The sequence below is a fragment of the Sinohyriopsis cumingii genome, chromosome 2 (assembly GCF_028554795.1).
Source record: "Sinohyriopsis cumingii isolate HCF-2022 chromosome 2, ASM2855479v2, whole genome shotgun sequence".
Lineage (NCBI taxonomy): Eukaryota > Metazoa > Mollusca > Bivalvia > Unionida > Unionidae > Sinohyriopsis > Sinohyriopsis cumingii.
In genome coordinates, this window is record NC_142962.1 from 123,994,468 (window position 1) to 124,011,964 (window position 17,497).

The 17,497-nt window shown below is 34.9% G+C and overlaps 1 protein-coding gene across 1 annotated transcript in view; it reads left to right on the top strand.

Annotated features, from left to right (window-relative positions):
- The window catches only part of LOC149805747 (uncharacterized), a 313,385-nt gene that overhangs the window by 78,376 nt on the left and 217,512 nt on the right, over positions 1-17,497 (top strand). The window contains exons 9-10 of the mRNA XM_089950417.1: positions 5,946-6,009; positions 14,248-14,289. Coding sequence (XP_089806543.1) covers positions 5,946-6,009; positions 14,248-14,289 — 106 coding nt within the window. The remainder of the gene's footprint in view (positions 1-5,945; positions 6,010-14,247; positions 14,290-17,497) is intronic.

The following is a 17,497-nucleotide window of genomic DNA, read 5'->3' on the forward strand; positions in this document are numbered from 1 at the left end:
AGAAACCCCAACAGCATTAACTCAACCATGGCAGATGTCAATTTTATACCTTTACCTGTACAAACTCTATAGTGATTGCATTCTTGTTATATTTATCAGTGGCCCAGCTAGGGTTTATAAAGATGAACACATGTAATGTAGACAAAAATGAGGTTCTAAATTTCCTCGATATCTTCCTACCCTGTCTATTATGTAGAGTTCATTGCAAGAAAGTGTTTCATTTACACATTGTTTGCATCAAGCAGTAACTTTGATGTTCATTCTCAATAAGTGATGTTTCATACTTGTATTTTGTGTGCTGGTTAATAATTTGTCATATTTTCTCTTTGACAATACTTCCATACTATTTCTGGTCTCTATCATTATATGAAAAACTAAATATAATTAATGTTTGTTTTCACAATTAAAGACTAGCCATTTAACTTAAATTAAGAAAAAAGGTCTAATGGCCTTGATGAATGCCTAAACTTTGCAATATATACAAATTCTTTTATCAGTAGTCTTTGAATATGGCTGATTATTTGAGAGTATGATAATTTTTAAATGCAGCCAATTTATCTAAACAGTATAGAAGTCTGCTCTATGAGTGGCTGCTCATACAATAAATGAAGTGATTTTATGCAAAACGTAACTGTTTTCAGCATGTTTTTCATGAATCTATCACCAGCCGAGAAGTGACATTTTTACTTTGAAGTCTGCCACTTTGCTTCTTAATAATGGAGAGTTAGGAAGGTGTTGAGCTTCAATGTTATCTTTTTGTGCTGATGTTTTAAACAAAACATTAACTTCTGAATGCAAATGTTTTACATTGATTAAAAACGAATTTTGAACTTATAATATGGATTGAGAAGCAAAATGTGCTTCAGTTGTGATATTAGTGTTCTTTTCTTGTTATCTGGTGTTGAATATGTTCATAATTAACATGTACAAACTTAAATATCCAGAATTGTAATAGACTGAAAGATCAATGATTGATCACTACTACATTAATCAAAATGAATACAGTGACAATATTTGTGACTACTTTAGAATACATGTGAACTTGTTCAAGATAAACAGGAAATGATGGAGATTTACAACCATTGAAACCAAAACCTCTTCCATCTCCAGTTCAAAGTACGTGTAGTAAATGAAGAGAGTGATTACGAACAATGACTTTTGATCAATGTCACCCAGCTTGTGTCATCAAAAATTTAAAAGAAGGAAAGTTGAATGAGTGAACATTACTGCAATAACATTCACGACAACTTAAAGAGTTAATAGGAATAGTTTAAGATAAACAGAAAATGTTAGGGATTTACAATTCTTGAAGCTAAAACATCTTCCACCTCCTGTATGGAACAATGTTGAACAAGGGGTACCTGTTAAAAGCTGTGAAAAATAAGAAACCACATTAATAATAATAAGTGCAATTAGAAATAGATTTTATAGCCTTGGCAAACATGTGGTTTAGCCATTTTGGGTGATTTACAATGCCTTATTAATAGATATGTGTTCAGCGTTCAAGTTAAACAAGGGGACAAAGAGGTATGAACAAGAAGAAATTCAGATTAGATAAAGCTTTAAAAAAACAAAAGTACAAAACTGGAGGATATTTGCTGACTATAAATAGTGTCGTATTTACCATAGATACCCATTTCAAAACTTAGTTTGCATAATAGTTGGCATTTCCACTAAATTGCAAAAGAATGACGATACGACGTACATCTAAAATTGCAATGGAGAAATCACCTGTTACTGCAATAATTGTCATGTAGATTGAAAGAAAGTAATGTATCAAATTTTCATCTGCATTAAATGAGAATAATACATACAAGTTTATCTCCTAATGAAAATATGAAGTCATTTCACAATTCATCACTTTCACCTGTCCATTTTAAAGTTAACTCATCAGATGACCCAACCAGCATTATTAAGTATATTTACTGAGCTGTTGGGTATAGAATGTGACATCATGTGGTTCATAGAGCCTGCATAAAAACAGTAGGTAAATGGTAAAAGTAAATAGATAATAATAATAATAATAATAATAATAATAATAATAATTATAATGAGGACTTTGTGTAGCACCTAATCTTTAGAAGCTGTAAGTGCTTTACAACATTAGACAACACCTATAAGATAAGAAACATGATAATATTATTACAAAAACAAACACCATGAAATTAGAAAAACATTAAAAATTAAGAAACATGCTGAGAATATTTCAGGTAGGAAACATTATTAGGTCTTTAAGTTTGTTCTTGCAGTCGAAATAAGTGAGTTTTGAGAGCCCTCTTGAATGTGATCACTGTGTCTTTGTGTCTAAGTTCACTGGGCAATTCATTCCACATTGCTGGGCCCTGGTATGCAAAAGAACGCTGTCCATATGACTTTGTTTTCATAGTGGGAATAATGAGTATACGATTATCAGAAGAGGAGCGTAAGTATCTTGCTGGTGTGTACACATGGGTGAGGTCAGATAGGTATGTTGGACTAGAGTCCGACAGTGAAATGTAGTACAGAGAACAAATTTTGTGTTTGATTCTGGATTGAATGGATAGCCCGTGTAGGGTACAGAGCAGTGGGGAGGTGTGCTCTGATTGTGGTACTCTAAGTATGATCCAATCAGCTGTGTTTTGAACTTTTTTAAATTTCTGGAGTAGATATTGAGATGAACCAGACAGAACTGAGTTACAATAGTCTAGTCTTGAAAGTACTAATGAACACACAAGTGTTTTAGTGGCATCAACTGAAAGATATTTGTGAATTGATCTAATACGTCTCAGCTCAATATATGCAGCCTTGCATATGTTCATGACATGTTGGTGCAATGTGAGAGTACTGTCCAGAGTAACACCTAGGTTTCGTACTGATTGTGTGAATTTAATGTTGGCATTGCTGATATTTATTGTTTGAGGTAAAGGATGTGAATGAGAAAGTCTTTGTGTTGTGATCAGAATGGCCCCAGTTTTATCATCATTCATCTGCAGCTTGTTACAAGTCATCCATGATTTCACATCAGAAATGCATCTCTCTACACCTTGGATGGTAGCATCAACTTCAGTTGGGTGGCTAGATTTGTATATTTGGGTGTCATCAGCGTACAATTGGTGAGACACTGGATGATGATCTATGACATTTGAGACCGAGTGAGTGTACAGAATGAAGAGAACAGGTCCAAGAACAGACCCCTGTAGAACACCACAACATAGATCAACTGGGCTGGAGTGTATTCCATTTGCAGATACAATTTGTGTCCTGTTGACCAAGTAGGACTTGAACCACAGTAAGGCTGTATCATGAATGCCAAATACATGCTGGAGATGGTGAAGTAATATATCATGGTCTATTGTGTCAAAGGCTGCAGACAAATCAAGGAGGGTGAGGACTGTAATCTTTCCACTATCCAACGCAGAGAGAATGTCATTAACTACTTTTAGAAGAGTAGTTTCAATACTGTGGCAAGGGCGATATGCAGATTGTACATTGCTAAAAAGACTATTTGAATTTAGATGAGATACAAGCTGGGATAGAACAACCTTTTCTAAGATTTTTTAAATGAATGGGAGATTAGAAACTGGGCAGTAGTTCTTTAAATCGTTATGGTCTAGTGTTGGTTTCTTCAGCAGAGGCTTTACAATGGCAGTTTTGAAAAATGATGGGAATTCACCAGATGAGAGAGATGTATTAATAACATCAGTTAGTGAAGGCAATACTGGATCTAAGCACTCAAGCAGCAGTGATGTTGGAATTGGATCAAGTTCACATGACTTTGGTGCACTCTTCATCACGATTGTACGTACGAAATCCATAGAGACAGGTTCAAATGCTGCTAATGGTTGCCGCTCAAATTCTGTATCCCAACTGTATGGTGATGACGAGTCAATTGAAATTGTGGTGTCAAGCTTATCTCTAATGGTTTGTACTTTGTCATGGAAGAAATTTGCAAACATGTCCGGAAGGTCGACTGGAGAGAAGGTAGTTGGAAGTGGTGTTGATTTGTTCCTTGACATTAGCTTGCTAGTAATCTTGAAGAGCTCTTTGTAGCTGGAACTTTCCATGATCTTAGTAGTGTAGTGGGCTGATTTTGCTGCTTGGACTATGTTTGTGACATTCTTCTTAGCGACTTCATAGATTTGCTTATGAATAGTGAGTCTGGTGGAAAGCCAGAGCCTCTCAGCTTTACGGCAGTCTCTTTTAGCAGTGTGAAGCTGGTCCCTAACACTGCTATGCCATGGAGAACACTTTTGAATTGATACTCTGCACTTGGTAGCTGAGGCATGTTTGTCAAGTAATGAATGCAGACAGTTATTGAGTTGTTCTGCGGTAGGAGGTAAGCAAGTTGTTAGATTAGCTTGGATGTCGTGCATTAGTTTTGTTCTATTTATCATACGGAGGTTTCTCTTAGTAGCAGATAAAGGTGGAGGGTTAGGGACTGATACATCAAGATGGCATATAATGCAGAGGTGATCTGATGCAAGGTCATGGGATACCAGGGAGGACCGTAGAATGTTATCATCAGGTCTATGAAGAATCCAGTCTAAAATGTGACCATGTTTATGGGTGGGTTGGTTAACTGACTGTTTGAGGTTGAAAACATTAATGGAATCTATGAGTTTTGATATATTTAAGTTTCTGGGACAGTCAAACTGAAAGTTGAAATCTCCAAGAATAATCAGGTTGCCACCTATCGAATTTCCATAGTCCAGGAGATTCGGAGACTGCTCCAAAAAGAGAGAGTCAGCCAGCTTGTTTTTTCTACTAGGAGGAGGGCAGTATAGGCAGAAAAAATGGACTGACCTTTGCTGACTATTCCTGAGAAAATGTGTCACATGGACATGTATATGTGGGTCGAAAGTACCAAACAGGCTGGCCTTGCAGTAATTGGATAGCTGTGTATATTTCATTGTGTGGGAATATGTTAAGCAAACAGTTGAAAAACTGTAGGTATGCAAATGGAAATGAAATCCCTCCAGTATATAATATAGAAGATTTTAGCTATCACTGTCAAAGTGCTGCTCTGTCTCTGTGTCCATAGACAGTTTGGTTTCCTAAACATTATTTGCAAACTATTCAAGACATCTCTTCAAATACATTTTTGTTTTTGCTGATCGCTCATCTTCAATTTCAGTATTGGTTATCTTTTGTCCTTCTTTTTTTCTGTCCATCCCCATTAGTTGATTATATACTCTATCATTTTCAGAGAATACCTCTCAGACAGTTCAAAGTATCTCTGTAAAACTTTGTGCATATGTTAGACTAGTGGTTCAGATGTGTTTTCTTCTATTCACAATTCTTTAGCTTCAGTATTTGTTATACTTTTGTTCATTTTGCATTCCTTCCATCCATTATCCATATTGTTTTTGGATCATAACTGGTACAAATGTAGGTCTTAAAATCACTAAAATATATCTGAGATGGTTTCAACACTCAGCAGTTAAAATGAAGAAAGCATCTTATTGATTATGATTGAATTTGTACCAAAATTTATATTAATCTTGATTATTATGACACTTTGGATGCCTCTGATCATCAGGGTTCTTTGTCCCTTTTTTAGTTTATAGCTCTTGTTTGGGAAGAATCTATCCACTTTCTTTCCGCTTATTAACTTCCTAATATATTATTTGTTTCAAATTGATTTGATGTGCTGCTTGATTTTTGTCTCATGTATGTGGGCATGTTGAGATATAATAGTTCCTTTTCTGGTGGTGTTGGCATCAACAATGCTAAATTATTGCATTCAAGTTTTTGAAAGTGACATATCTTCTACACATTACTTGTTGCATTCAAGTCAAACTGTTTGTTAATATCGGTTTAAAGTTTATGCCATGATACACCAGAAGTTCTTATCTTTATCGCTTAAGCTCTTGTTTAAGCTTTTATAATTTAAGAATAGATGGACCGTTAATTACATTTTTTTTAAAGAAATTTTATCAATTATTTTTCTTAACATTTTTTCATAGGTTCGAGCCATCTCAAAATGTAACACAGATGGACCTTGGACAAATTTTACAATAGACTTAACAGGTAAATTTGATTTAGTTATTAATTTTAGAGAAACTCTTTTTTAAAACAAAACTCCCTGAAATATTGATGGTACTAAATCTCAGTGTATGCTTTGAAGATACATTCCAAGTAAACCACAGTGCTTTATGTTTCATACTTATCATTGATGATGTAGAATATGAATGGTCTTTATTCTTACTTGAAAGACAGGTTTACCAAAAATACAAATATAAAAAATGTTTACATACCTGTATACTTCAAACAAAATTTATTTAAAAAATTTAATTTTTTTAAAAGAGTCATTGAAGTTTCAAACAATGGAGATAAATGAGTCTGTTTATCAGTTTATAAAAATATAATAAAAATTAAAGAGTATATCTTGAATTGTATAGTGCTTGTTTAATGCCCATAAGTTGTATTACATGTCCACTGTATATACATGTGAACCTCTTGGACATGAAGGTGCCTTTTCCAAGTTGAGGGTTGTCTCCTTTCCCTCCTGTCACAAACTTAATCTCTGGAATATGCAAAATTAATATTAAAAATTTAAATTTCTTCCATTGATTGGCACCATGGTTCCAGCATAATATATTTATGGTAATATTGCCTGTGCTTACATGACCATAAACTGGCTTAAGAAAAGCAGGATAATTTAGTTGCTAATTTGAAGCAGCATAAAACAATCAACATTCCCTTGATTCTTTTGGCTGGGTCAGTTGGCTTTAGTGTTTGAAATTTGTTGATTATGCTAAGTGTATCCAGAGAAAGGAATAAAGATGTTGGTTGATTATAAATATTAATATTATTAATATAAAACAGTTAAGATTACTTTGATTCTTTTCAAAGGGTGTATTCTGATTTCTTGCTGAAAATTGTCCAGGTGGATTAAAGTCTGTAATATATATGATCAAAAGTAATTTGGATAGGATTAAAGATGTCAGTTGATTATGGCTGGAATACTCAGGAGCTTAAGTGGCATAAAACAGGGTAAGTGTTACTTAGGTATTTTAAGTTTGTTGAGATTTCCGAAATCTAAGCAACAGAAATATGACACAACATTCAATGATGGATGGAAATGGGAATTTCATTTGAATATGCATTCCTGTAAAGCCGAGTTTAAAATATATTGCAGTGACAAGAATGACACGCGTCATGCAGAAACCTTATCTCATTAAAGCATATTAACCACGACAACAAATATGCCATCACTGAAATCCATGTTTATGGAATTTGCATCAAGTATGGATAAAATTACACATGCTGAGATACTATTTGCAAACAGAATATAGCCTGTTATAATCTATTGTTTCTGGTAGCAGATCATTTTTCATCAGATCTAGTGGCCCCGAGTGGCCGAGTGGTCTAAAGCGCTCACCATTCCGGATCACTGCCATCTCACCTCTGTCTGCGTGGGTTTGAGTCCAAGGCTCGGCTAACGTGGGTACGTGGGAAAGCCTGCCAGTAGCTTCTCGTGGGTCGGTGGTTCTTCCCTGGATTTGACAGGGTTCTTCCTCCACCAGTTATACTGGCTGCCATGTATAGCCTATCTTGTGCTGAAAAATGGCGTTAAACCCTAGAACAACAACAACATCATCAGATCTAGTCAAAATAATATTCCCTGACTCGGAAATCGCACAAAAGTTCACATGCAGACAGACAAAAGCTGCTCACATTGTGACTATTTTATTGTTTATAAGAAATCATATTCTTTACTGAATAATAATAATATGAATATGAATATAATTCATAAAATAAACTCATTGTTATGGTTGGCTACCTGCAGAACATGACCAACAACCATGTTTTAGGGAAAATATACATTTAACACTACTTTGAATGACTGCATCACAAAACCGATATAAACATCACTGACCTTAATTTAATCCTTTGAAAATATTAGTGTAAACCAAACTAAAGTGCATGCAACTAATTGCTATTGTAACATGAATGCAATTTTTGTCATTGTCTATAATGCAAATAAGTGATAATCATTTTATGGATTTAATTGCCATTATTAAATAGTGGTATAATAATGATAATGATGACAACAACGATGTTTGAAAATTATGCTTCAAATTATGAAGGGTGTTATGGTATAATGTAGAATTTTGTATTTCATGTAGAGAATCTTACTGATATTAAAACAACATCAAACTTGGTACTAATGTTGTGTATTTCTGACAATCAGTCAGCAATCGGAATCTACCCACAGGCAGGAAAAATGTAAATAACTGGTGGACTCTGTATAGTTGTACTAAAATTTCCACATTCCATATTTTGGAAATCACCTGATCTTTCCTGACCAGGCCTGTATTTACATGTATGGCAGTATCAAGCAATGAAATGACACAAATGCTTTTGAAAACATTTCTAATCAGACATTTTTTCTTTATGCATGACCTACCTTTAGGTTACCTTGTATCAAATATAATAGTATAGGTATACATAATGTGCTGCTTCTATTAATTATTTCTCCTTTTATACATTCCCTGATCACATTAACATTTGGAATGCAAACCTGCAACTTCCCAAATCCAGCACTACTAAAAGACCAAATTCATCTTTATTATATTATATAGATCAAGGGCAGTAACTCTTGCCCATTACAGCCCCTTGCCATCACTTAAGTACAAGAGACACAGGTCATGTATGTGCATTTACTGATTTAAATTTTAAAAATAATTTTATTTTTAAAATTTAATTGTAATATAGTTATAACAAAATTTATTCAGTCATGAATTCTGAGTGATCTACACATTAATTGTCTTAACAAAATTTCCAGATAATATTGTTGATTGAATGGGCTTTTATAATGGTATTGTACTGGGTCAAGAAAGTCAATATTGGATTGAACTATTACTAGTGCAGGGGGAATCAAGGTACATTCACGTGAACAAGAAGTCGCACGCATCTTCATTTATCTCCTCTATGGATGAATGTTCAACTATGAATGGAATAGGAATAACATACAGTAAGTTTGATTCTTAGATTGTACATGTGAAATGTTGTCAGAATGACAATTTAGCATGGTGTAAAATTGAACTTAAATAAATCTGAATTGACAACCATGTTTCTAGTCTTTTATGTGTATGAAAGCATATATCTATATGGGATAAATAGGCATTATGTTTGAATTGAAATAAAAGACATGACATACCATGCAGAAGATATATACAAAGTTATACAATTGCCTCCTATTTATTGGACATGTATGCTGATTTTGTTCTTCCTGCAGGTGTTTTCCTAGACTTTGTTTATAAATGATGACATTGTCACATATCCGTTTATATTTGTATTACAACTTTTTCCCAATTGCAGGCGCGTTCCCTCTTACATCATCTAGGTGATAGATCCAGCCATTTAGCCAGACACACACACACACACACATATATATATATATATATATATATATATATATATATATATATATATATATATATATATATATATATATATATATATATATAAATTATAAAATAAATATATAAATAATATAAATAATATAATAATAATAATAAATAATATAACTTTTTTCAATTTGGTAATACAAACTATCTCCAAAAAATGGGAACAGCAATGGGTAGTCCTATGGCACCTGCTTATGCATCTTTATTTATGGGAAAATTAGAAAATGATTTTCTAAATAAATGCCTCTTAAAACCGGATGTATGGTTAAGGTTTTTAGATGATATTTTTATGATTTGGAGTTATTCATTAGAAGACCTTTATTACTTTATAGACAATTTAAACAAATTACATCCAACAATAAAATTTACATTCAATGTCTCTAAAACTAAAGTTTCATTCTTGGACGTTGATGTCATGAAAAATGAAAATAATGAAATTACTACCATGGTTCATGTTAAAAACACGAATATTCATCAATATGTTGAATATTCTTCATGCCATCCTAAATCATGTAAAAATGGGATACCATATAGTCAAGCAAAAAGATATAGAAGAATTATCTCGGATGATGCTGTTTTTAAATCATCTTTGACAGAGCTAGGTCAGCATTTTTTAAACAGAAATTACCCTATTGACATCATTAATACTGCTTTCCAAAAGGTATCTTCTCTTACACAGCTTGAATCTTTACAATATAAAATCAAAAATAGAAATGAAGATATCATTCCTTTTGTTATTGAATATAATCCAAGTTTGCCTAATATAGGTAAGATTATCAATAAATATTGGGATTTATTAAACTTATCATGTAAAGCAAGTGTTAAATCGCTACACGAAAGCAAACCCACACTTGCTTATAAAAGGACTAAAAATCTTAAAGATTTCCTAACTAATTCCAAATTAGAAAAACCATCATATAAAATAGGATCATCAACTAAATGTAATAGACCTAGATGTTCACACTGTTCATTTATTAATGAAGATACTTCTTTCAATAGTAATAATACGAAAGAAACTTTTAATATGCGTTGTGACATTAATTGTGCAACATCAAATGTTATTTATTTGATAACGTGCAAAAAATGTGGCATCCAATATGTTGGACAAACCAGTCAACAAATATCTAAACGTATGAACCAACATAGATCAGATATAAAAAATTATATCGATCAATCATTTTCATCTCATGTTGCCGCACATTTTAATAAAAATTCCCATACATTGCAAGATTTCTCCTTCCAACCTATTGTTAAAGCTGATTCTGAAATGGAATGTCTACTAAAGGAAACCTATTGGATTCACCGTCTTAATACGGTATATCCAAAAGGTCTAAATTCAAAAACACTATATGACATTTAGTAAATTTTTTTTTTTTTTTTTTTTTTTTTTTCTGAATTATGTCCCCTGTTTACAATTAGATATGAATATTTCATATTAGTTTACTTTGCAGAAAATCCTAATTGGTAAAAGTATAATCTAATAACATAAAAATAAGTTTACTAATTCTTTAAAAATGAAATTGAATTTGTAATTAATTATCAATATAATATGAATAATTATTTATAAAATACTTGATAGTAACCGTTATGCACACCATATTTTTTTATTATATTTTTATTAAATAAATTGAGTTCTGATAACCACTTTAACAGCTATAAAGATTATACTGGTATATATGTTGTATACATTTATCATTGTAATTTTTTTTTATTTTTTTTTTATTTTCTTTTATTTTTTATTTTTTAATTTATTTTCTTTACTTCTAATAAGCGTGTATTATACATAATACAAATATTACTAAAACTGTTTATCTCTATTTGTTAATAAATTGTATATATATATATATATACATATATATGTATGTATGTATGTATGTATGTATATGTATATATGTTACCAACCTCAGTTTAACATGCAAATCAGACACATTCTAGGATGACTCATTATTCTGGCCAATGTTCTTCCAGACAGGGTCAAATGATTTGCATGGAATGGTCCCCTCATACATCAGCTTGAAGTTGGATTTGTGCACCTAATGGGGTGTCCACTGATTGATCTGTTTGTGACAAAGTGGAATGACCCACTGCCCACCTTTGTCCTGGACCAGGGCTGTGGATGAACTGTCAATCATTTTAAAGATGTTATAAGCCTTTACTTACCTGCTGAAAATTAACAAAAAGATATGGATCAGAATTGCAAGATAATTCTGATATCCCTTCTCAGAAGGGACAAGTCCTGAGTCACTGATCTACTCGAGGTAGATTACTAACAAGTCAAATCTCCTCAAGTAACCAAAGTTGCAAGTGTTTCTCCTTCATGCATGGTTCTTGTCAAGACAGCCTTGTGGGAGAAAGAATTCAGACCTTTAATTGTAGAGAAGGCTTTGTAGGAAATTGGCATGATTTAGTGACTGCTGCAAAGTCACTACCATCATCCCTTTGAGTGCCTCAATCCATCAACTAGCCAACCTTTCTCTCTAGCTCTAGAAGGAGGAAAGTAGGCACAAATCACCATCCAAGTCTACTGCTCCATGATATATAACACATTCAGGCACCATGGCAGAAGAAATATAATAATAAAGATCTATCAGACCTAGCCAATTTTTATTTAAATAGACCAAAATTCCTCACACTGTTTCCAAAATGGAATCTGTTCATGGTCCTAACAAGTTGAACTCATTGAAGCTGTTTTCATACAAAATATTTTTCTTGATAACTTTTGATTTTTCTTGCAAGATGAGTGAGTTTTATGCCTTTTCAGTCAACCTGAATTATCTTAAGTTCAGATCAGATGGTTCACTGATTCTCGTAATATGACCAGGCTCCATGGTCCAGAACCAGTTATCGTCACTGGGCAGTCAGAGAGTTGTCATATTCTCCCTGTCATCTATAGATAAGTTGAGAGTAACAGACATGGAAGATCTTGTATGTTTCTTCAAGCACTATTTGAAGCACACAGAGACAAGTCATGGCAACTGCAAAAGATTTTTTTCTCCTCATAAAGGTGGGAAAGCAAGATGTCACCTCTCAGCAAAGGGCTTAAGTTGGCTATACTCAGAACTCTCAAAACATTAATGTCACCTCATGAGGATTTCAGCTCATTAAATTAGAGTGATCTGTGATCTTCAGGTTTAGACCTACTGTTTTGATCCAAGACATCATATAAGTTGTTGGCTGGCATGTAATTTAAACTTTCTCGAGTTTCTATCTCAGGAATTTAGCTTGACAGATACAAAATTTTGAATCTGTTGGCCCAGGTTGCCAGCAGACCTAATTAAACCAACAAACATCTTACCATCACTAGACTTGACAGCTATGGCCCAGGTATCTACCACACATGATTAAATCAACACACATCTTACCATCACTGGATTTGATACTGTGGCCCAGGTGACCACCAGACCTAATTAAACCAATACACATCTTACCATCACTGGATTTGACAGCTGTGGCCCAGGTGACCACCAGACCTAATTAAACCAATACACATCTTATCATCACTGGATTTGACAGCTGTGGCCCAGGTGACCACCAGACCTAATTAAACCAATACACATCTTACCATCACTGGATTTGACAGCTGTGGCCCAGGTGACCACCAGACCTAATTAAACCAATACACATCTTACCATTACTGGATTTACACAGCTGTGGCCCAGGTGACCACCAGACCTAATTAAACCAATACACATCTTATCATCACTGGACTTGACAGATGTGGCCCAGGTAACCACCAGACCTAATTAAACCAATACACATCTTACCATCACTGGACTTGACAGATGTGGCCCAGGTGACCACCAGACCTAATTAAACCAACACACATCTTACCATCACTGGATTTGACAGCTGTGGCCCAGGTGACCACCAGACCTAATTAAACCAATACACATCTTACCATTACTGGATTTACACAGCTGTGGCCCAGGTGACCACCAGACCTAACTAAACCAATACACATCTTACCATTACTGGATTTACACAGCTGTGGCCCCAGTAACTACCAGACCTAATTAAACCAATACACATCTTATCATCAGTGGACTTGACAGCTGTGGCCCAGGTAACCACCAGACCTAATTAAACCAACACACATCTTACCATTACTGGATTTCACAGCTGTGGCCCAGGTGACCACCAGACCTAACTAAACCAATACACATCTTATCATCACTGGATTTGACAGTTGTGGCCCATGTGACCACCAAGCCTAATTAAGCCAACATACATCTCATCACTGGATTTGACAGCTGTGGCCCAGGTGACCACCAGACCTAATTAAACCAACACACATTTTACCATCACTGGATTTGACAGCTAATTTTGATGGTAAGAAGAATTCAGTAATCATCTTCTTAAGATGATAGAGATGTCATGGATCACATGACCATAGGTCATGTTGCATTATGCAGGAAAACAGGTCATTGCTTACATATTAGGAATCCAAGTTGTCTTCTCCAGAAGGATACCCACGGTATAGGTAGGATGCTCAGCATTCCTGCCACCTATTACCTATTCTCTTAGCATTAATGTGATTGGGAATGTATTCAATGGATAAAGCAAGTTTTATAGCAAATAATCTTTCTTATATTTATCCAATTGCATTAATTGAAGACCCTCCCAACCACCTCGCTATGTGATCATCATCTGTTTATTCACTCAGCTTAAAACTGGGGAGTTAGTGCTCAAGAGTTACTTCCCTTTGTCTACATATTATAGACAGAAAAGATGTAGTTTGTCTTTTTAGTAAGGCAGGATTCAGGAGGTAGCAGGCTTATATCCCTAATATTAATATGAACATCTAATTTTTCTTAGAAAAATATAATTTACTTTAAAATTTGCTTTTCCACAGATTGTCATTCAATTATTGGATACAGCTGCATTCCACAGCCTTGTAAGTTATAATGTCTGTTATTATTACTATTATTATTATTATTATTATTATAAAATCATAATATATATTATCGCTTATTAAGACTGACAAATGTATGCAACAAAAATATCAATATATTTTCACTAGAATTTAAAAGAACATAAAATAAGAACTATAGTAATATTTATTTTGAATCAAATTAGCCCAGAGATTAATTTCAGTTCATCAGGTTCATGCTAATTATAATAAAACTTAGATAAATTAATTGCTTATTATGTGACTTTGCATAGAAATTCATGACATCTTTTATATTTTCAGATAATTACATGATTTACAGCCTAAATTCTCATTCATATAGGTTGAAAGTGTTTCTTCTTCAAATATGTTACCGAATCATAATACCTTAAGAGAACTAATACTACCTCACAGAGCCCTCCCAGGCAATTTTTTTACCAACAACAATGAATGTGGATACGAAACATAGAGATGGTGATCATTTTTGCCTGTGTTTCTTTCCATACAATCCTCTCTATTACAAAAAATCTTCATGCAGCTCTTGTTAGTTATCCTGGTGGAGAAAGACTCATTTTATCTACTGCCAAATCAAAATGTATTTGTCATTATGATCAGTGGACACAGAAAGTGGATTCAGAGGGACTCAGTGTCATCGTCACATTCCCTTCAGCTACTAATGTCCCCATCAACACATTCAAAGCAACCACTCTGCAGCAAGAAATCAACAACCTTCTCCAGAAAAGGGCAACCAAATTCATTCACAGTATTAATTCCCTGGGTTTTTCTTAAAGACTGTTCCTGGACCCACAGACCAATGGAACTCTTCTACATGTTATAGACTTATGGGCAGTCAGTTCATTTATGGCTCATGGTTGAAGATGGAAACAACAAGATAGGTTAAATGCCATTCTGGAGGGAGACTTTATGATCAGTGTAGACTTACAAGATGCTTATTATCTCATCTCGATTTACAAAGCTTTCAGCCTACTAAGACATTTTTTACCTGTTTAGGGTACTTCCATTCAGACTCAGCTTCATTCCATGGGTATTCACACATGTCATGGACAAAGTAATGGCCCATGTACATCTGCAACATCAAGCTACCAGAACAACAATCTGCAAAAATTTTAGTTGAGTGATATGTTAGAGCTAAACATGATATCCCTTATTACTCTTCTTATCAGCCTTGGATTCCTTGTCAACAAGAAACAATCTGACCTGATATCTCAATCCATCTTGTCATGGAGCCTTGGATTCCTTGTCAAAAAGAAATAATCTGATCTGATATCATCTCAGTCCATCTTGTCATGGAGCCTTGGATTCCTTGTCACCAAGAAATAATCTGACCTGATATCTCAATCCATCTTGTCATGGAGCCTTGGACTCCTTGTCAAAAAGAAATAATCTGACCTGATATAATCTCAATCCATCTTGTCATGGAGCCTTGGATTCCTTGTCAACAAGAAATAATCTGGCCTCATAGCATCTCAGCCTTTTGTCCATCTTGTCTTGGAGTTTATGACACATGTAACGCGAGCATGTCTCCTTGAAGAAAGGGCACTGAAAATCAACACCAGTGGTGACCTCATTGCCTTCAAAGGACAGTCTCTCATCCAGAGAATTTCTTTGCCTATGGGGTTTGCTAAATGTGGCAAGGGACCTCATTGTCCTAGGTCACCTTTTTATGAGATCATTACAAATGATTATGTTGTCACATTGGAGGCAGAGACTTTGCCCTTGGACCAACCTAAAGTTGTCTCTGATGATATTATGTTCCATTTAAGGAAATGCAGTAAACTCATCTGGCTCATATTGGGTGTTCCAATGCAGGTACAACCTCCAGAGATTATGGTTTATACAGATGGAATGAAGAGGGCTTGGGTGCACATCTCCTTCCATCATTCCAGGAGTCTAGTGAAGTGTGGCTCACTCAGGATCATCTTTTGTGTGTTAACATCCTTGAGATAAAAGGCGTACAGAAAGTATTTCATTGGTGACAGGAGGACATACATGGACAAGGTGTTCTCATTCTGTCCAAGAACTTCACTATGGAGAATTATATCAGATGGCAAGTGGGAACCAAGTCTCTCGAACTTTGTGTTCTTGTTTGGGATTTTCTATGGTGGTGTCTTCCATGACAAATCCACATACAAGTTCTTTATATTCCAGGGTAACTAAATGAAATGCAGACTTACTGTCCCAGAAAAGCCAAATAATACAAACTGAATGGTCACTTCACTCCTCAGTTCATACTTGCATATATGCCCTCTGGGATTGACCAATGTTGGATCTATCCACAACAAGGTGCAATGCAAGATTTCCTAACCTTTGTCTCACCAGTCCTAGATCCAAAGGTCTGGGCAGTTGCCTACCCTCCAACACCTCTGATTCTGAAGGTGATACAGAAGGCAAGAGAATCAGCGTGTCACCTCATATCTATTGCTCCACTCAAGTGGGGAAAAATCATGGCTCAGTGACCTCATCAGTCTAGTGGAAATCTCCAGGAAAATACCCAAACAACCATGAAGGCAAGCATTAAAACCCAATCCACAGTTGTTGAACCTGCATGTTTCATTCATATTAAACAAGCCCTTAAGTATGAACAGTCTTCTCAGCAAGTCATGGAGATAATAGCTCGAGTGAGATGGACTCCCCATGGAATATGTACCAACAAACATGGAGAATTTTCACCCACTGGTGTCAGCACAAACACATTAGGCTGCAGAATGCATCAATACCACAAGTAAGCTAACTTGCTGCTATGACTCTTTGATGAGAAACAGTGAGTTCCAATTATAATAAAGGCTACCATTCCATGATCTCCAACATGTTGCATCATCATGGAAGAGAGAATCAGACAAAGCTCTTGCCAAGCTTCTGTCAAAATTTGATTTTGTACTTCCAAGTGCATTGTCTCTGTCCCAAGTGGAATCTATCATGGGTGCTCACCTGGTTGTATAAAACACTGTTTGAACCTCTCTCACATGCTTCATTGATTCACATCTCATATAAGACCTGTTTCCTACTCATACTAGCGATGGTAGGTAGAATAAGCAAGATGCATGTCTTATCAGTTCACCCAAACTGCTTGCAATTCTGACAGAATGGGTCACTAATGAGGGCCCCTGCTTTCACTGCCAAAAACAGGAAGGATCCCACTCATGGGAAATCATAAGTTTGTGGTGTATCCCCATTTTACTCAGGACACTTCATC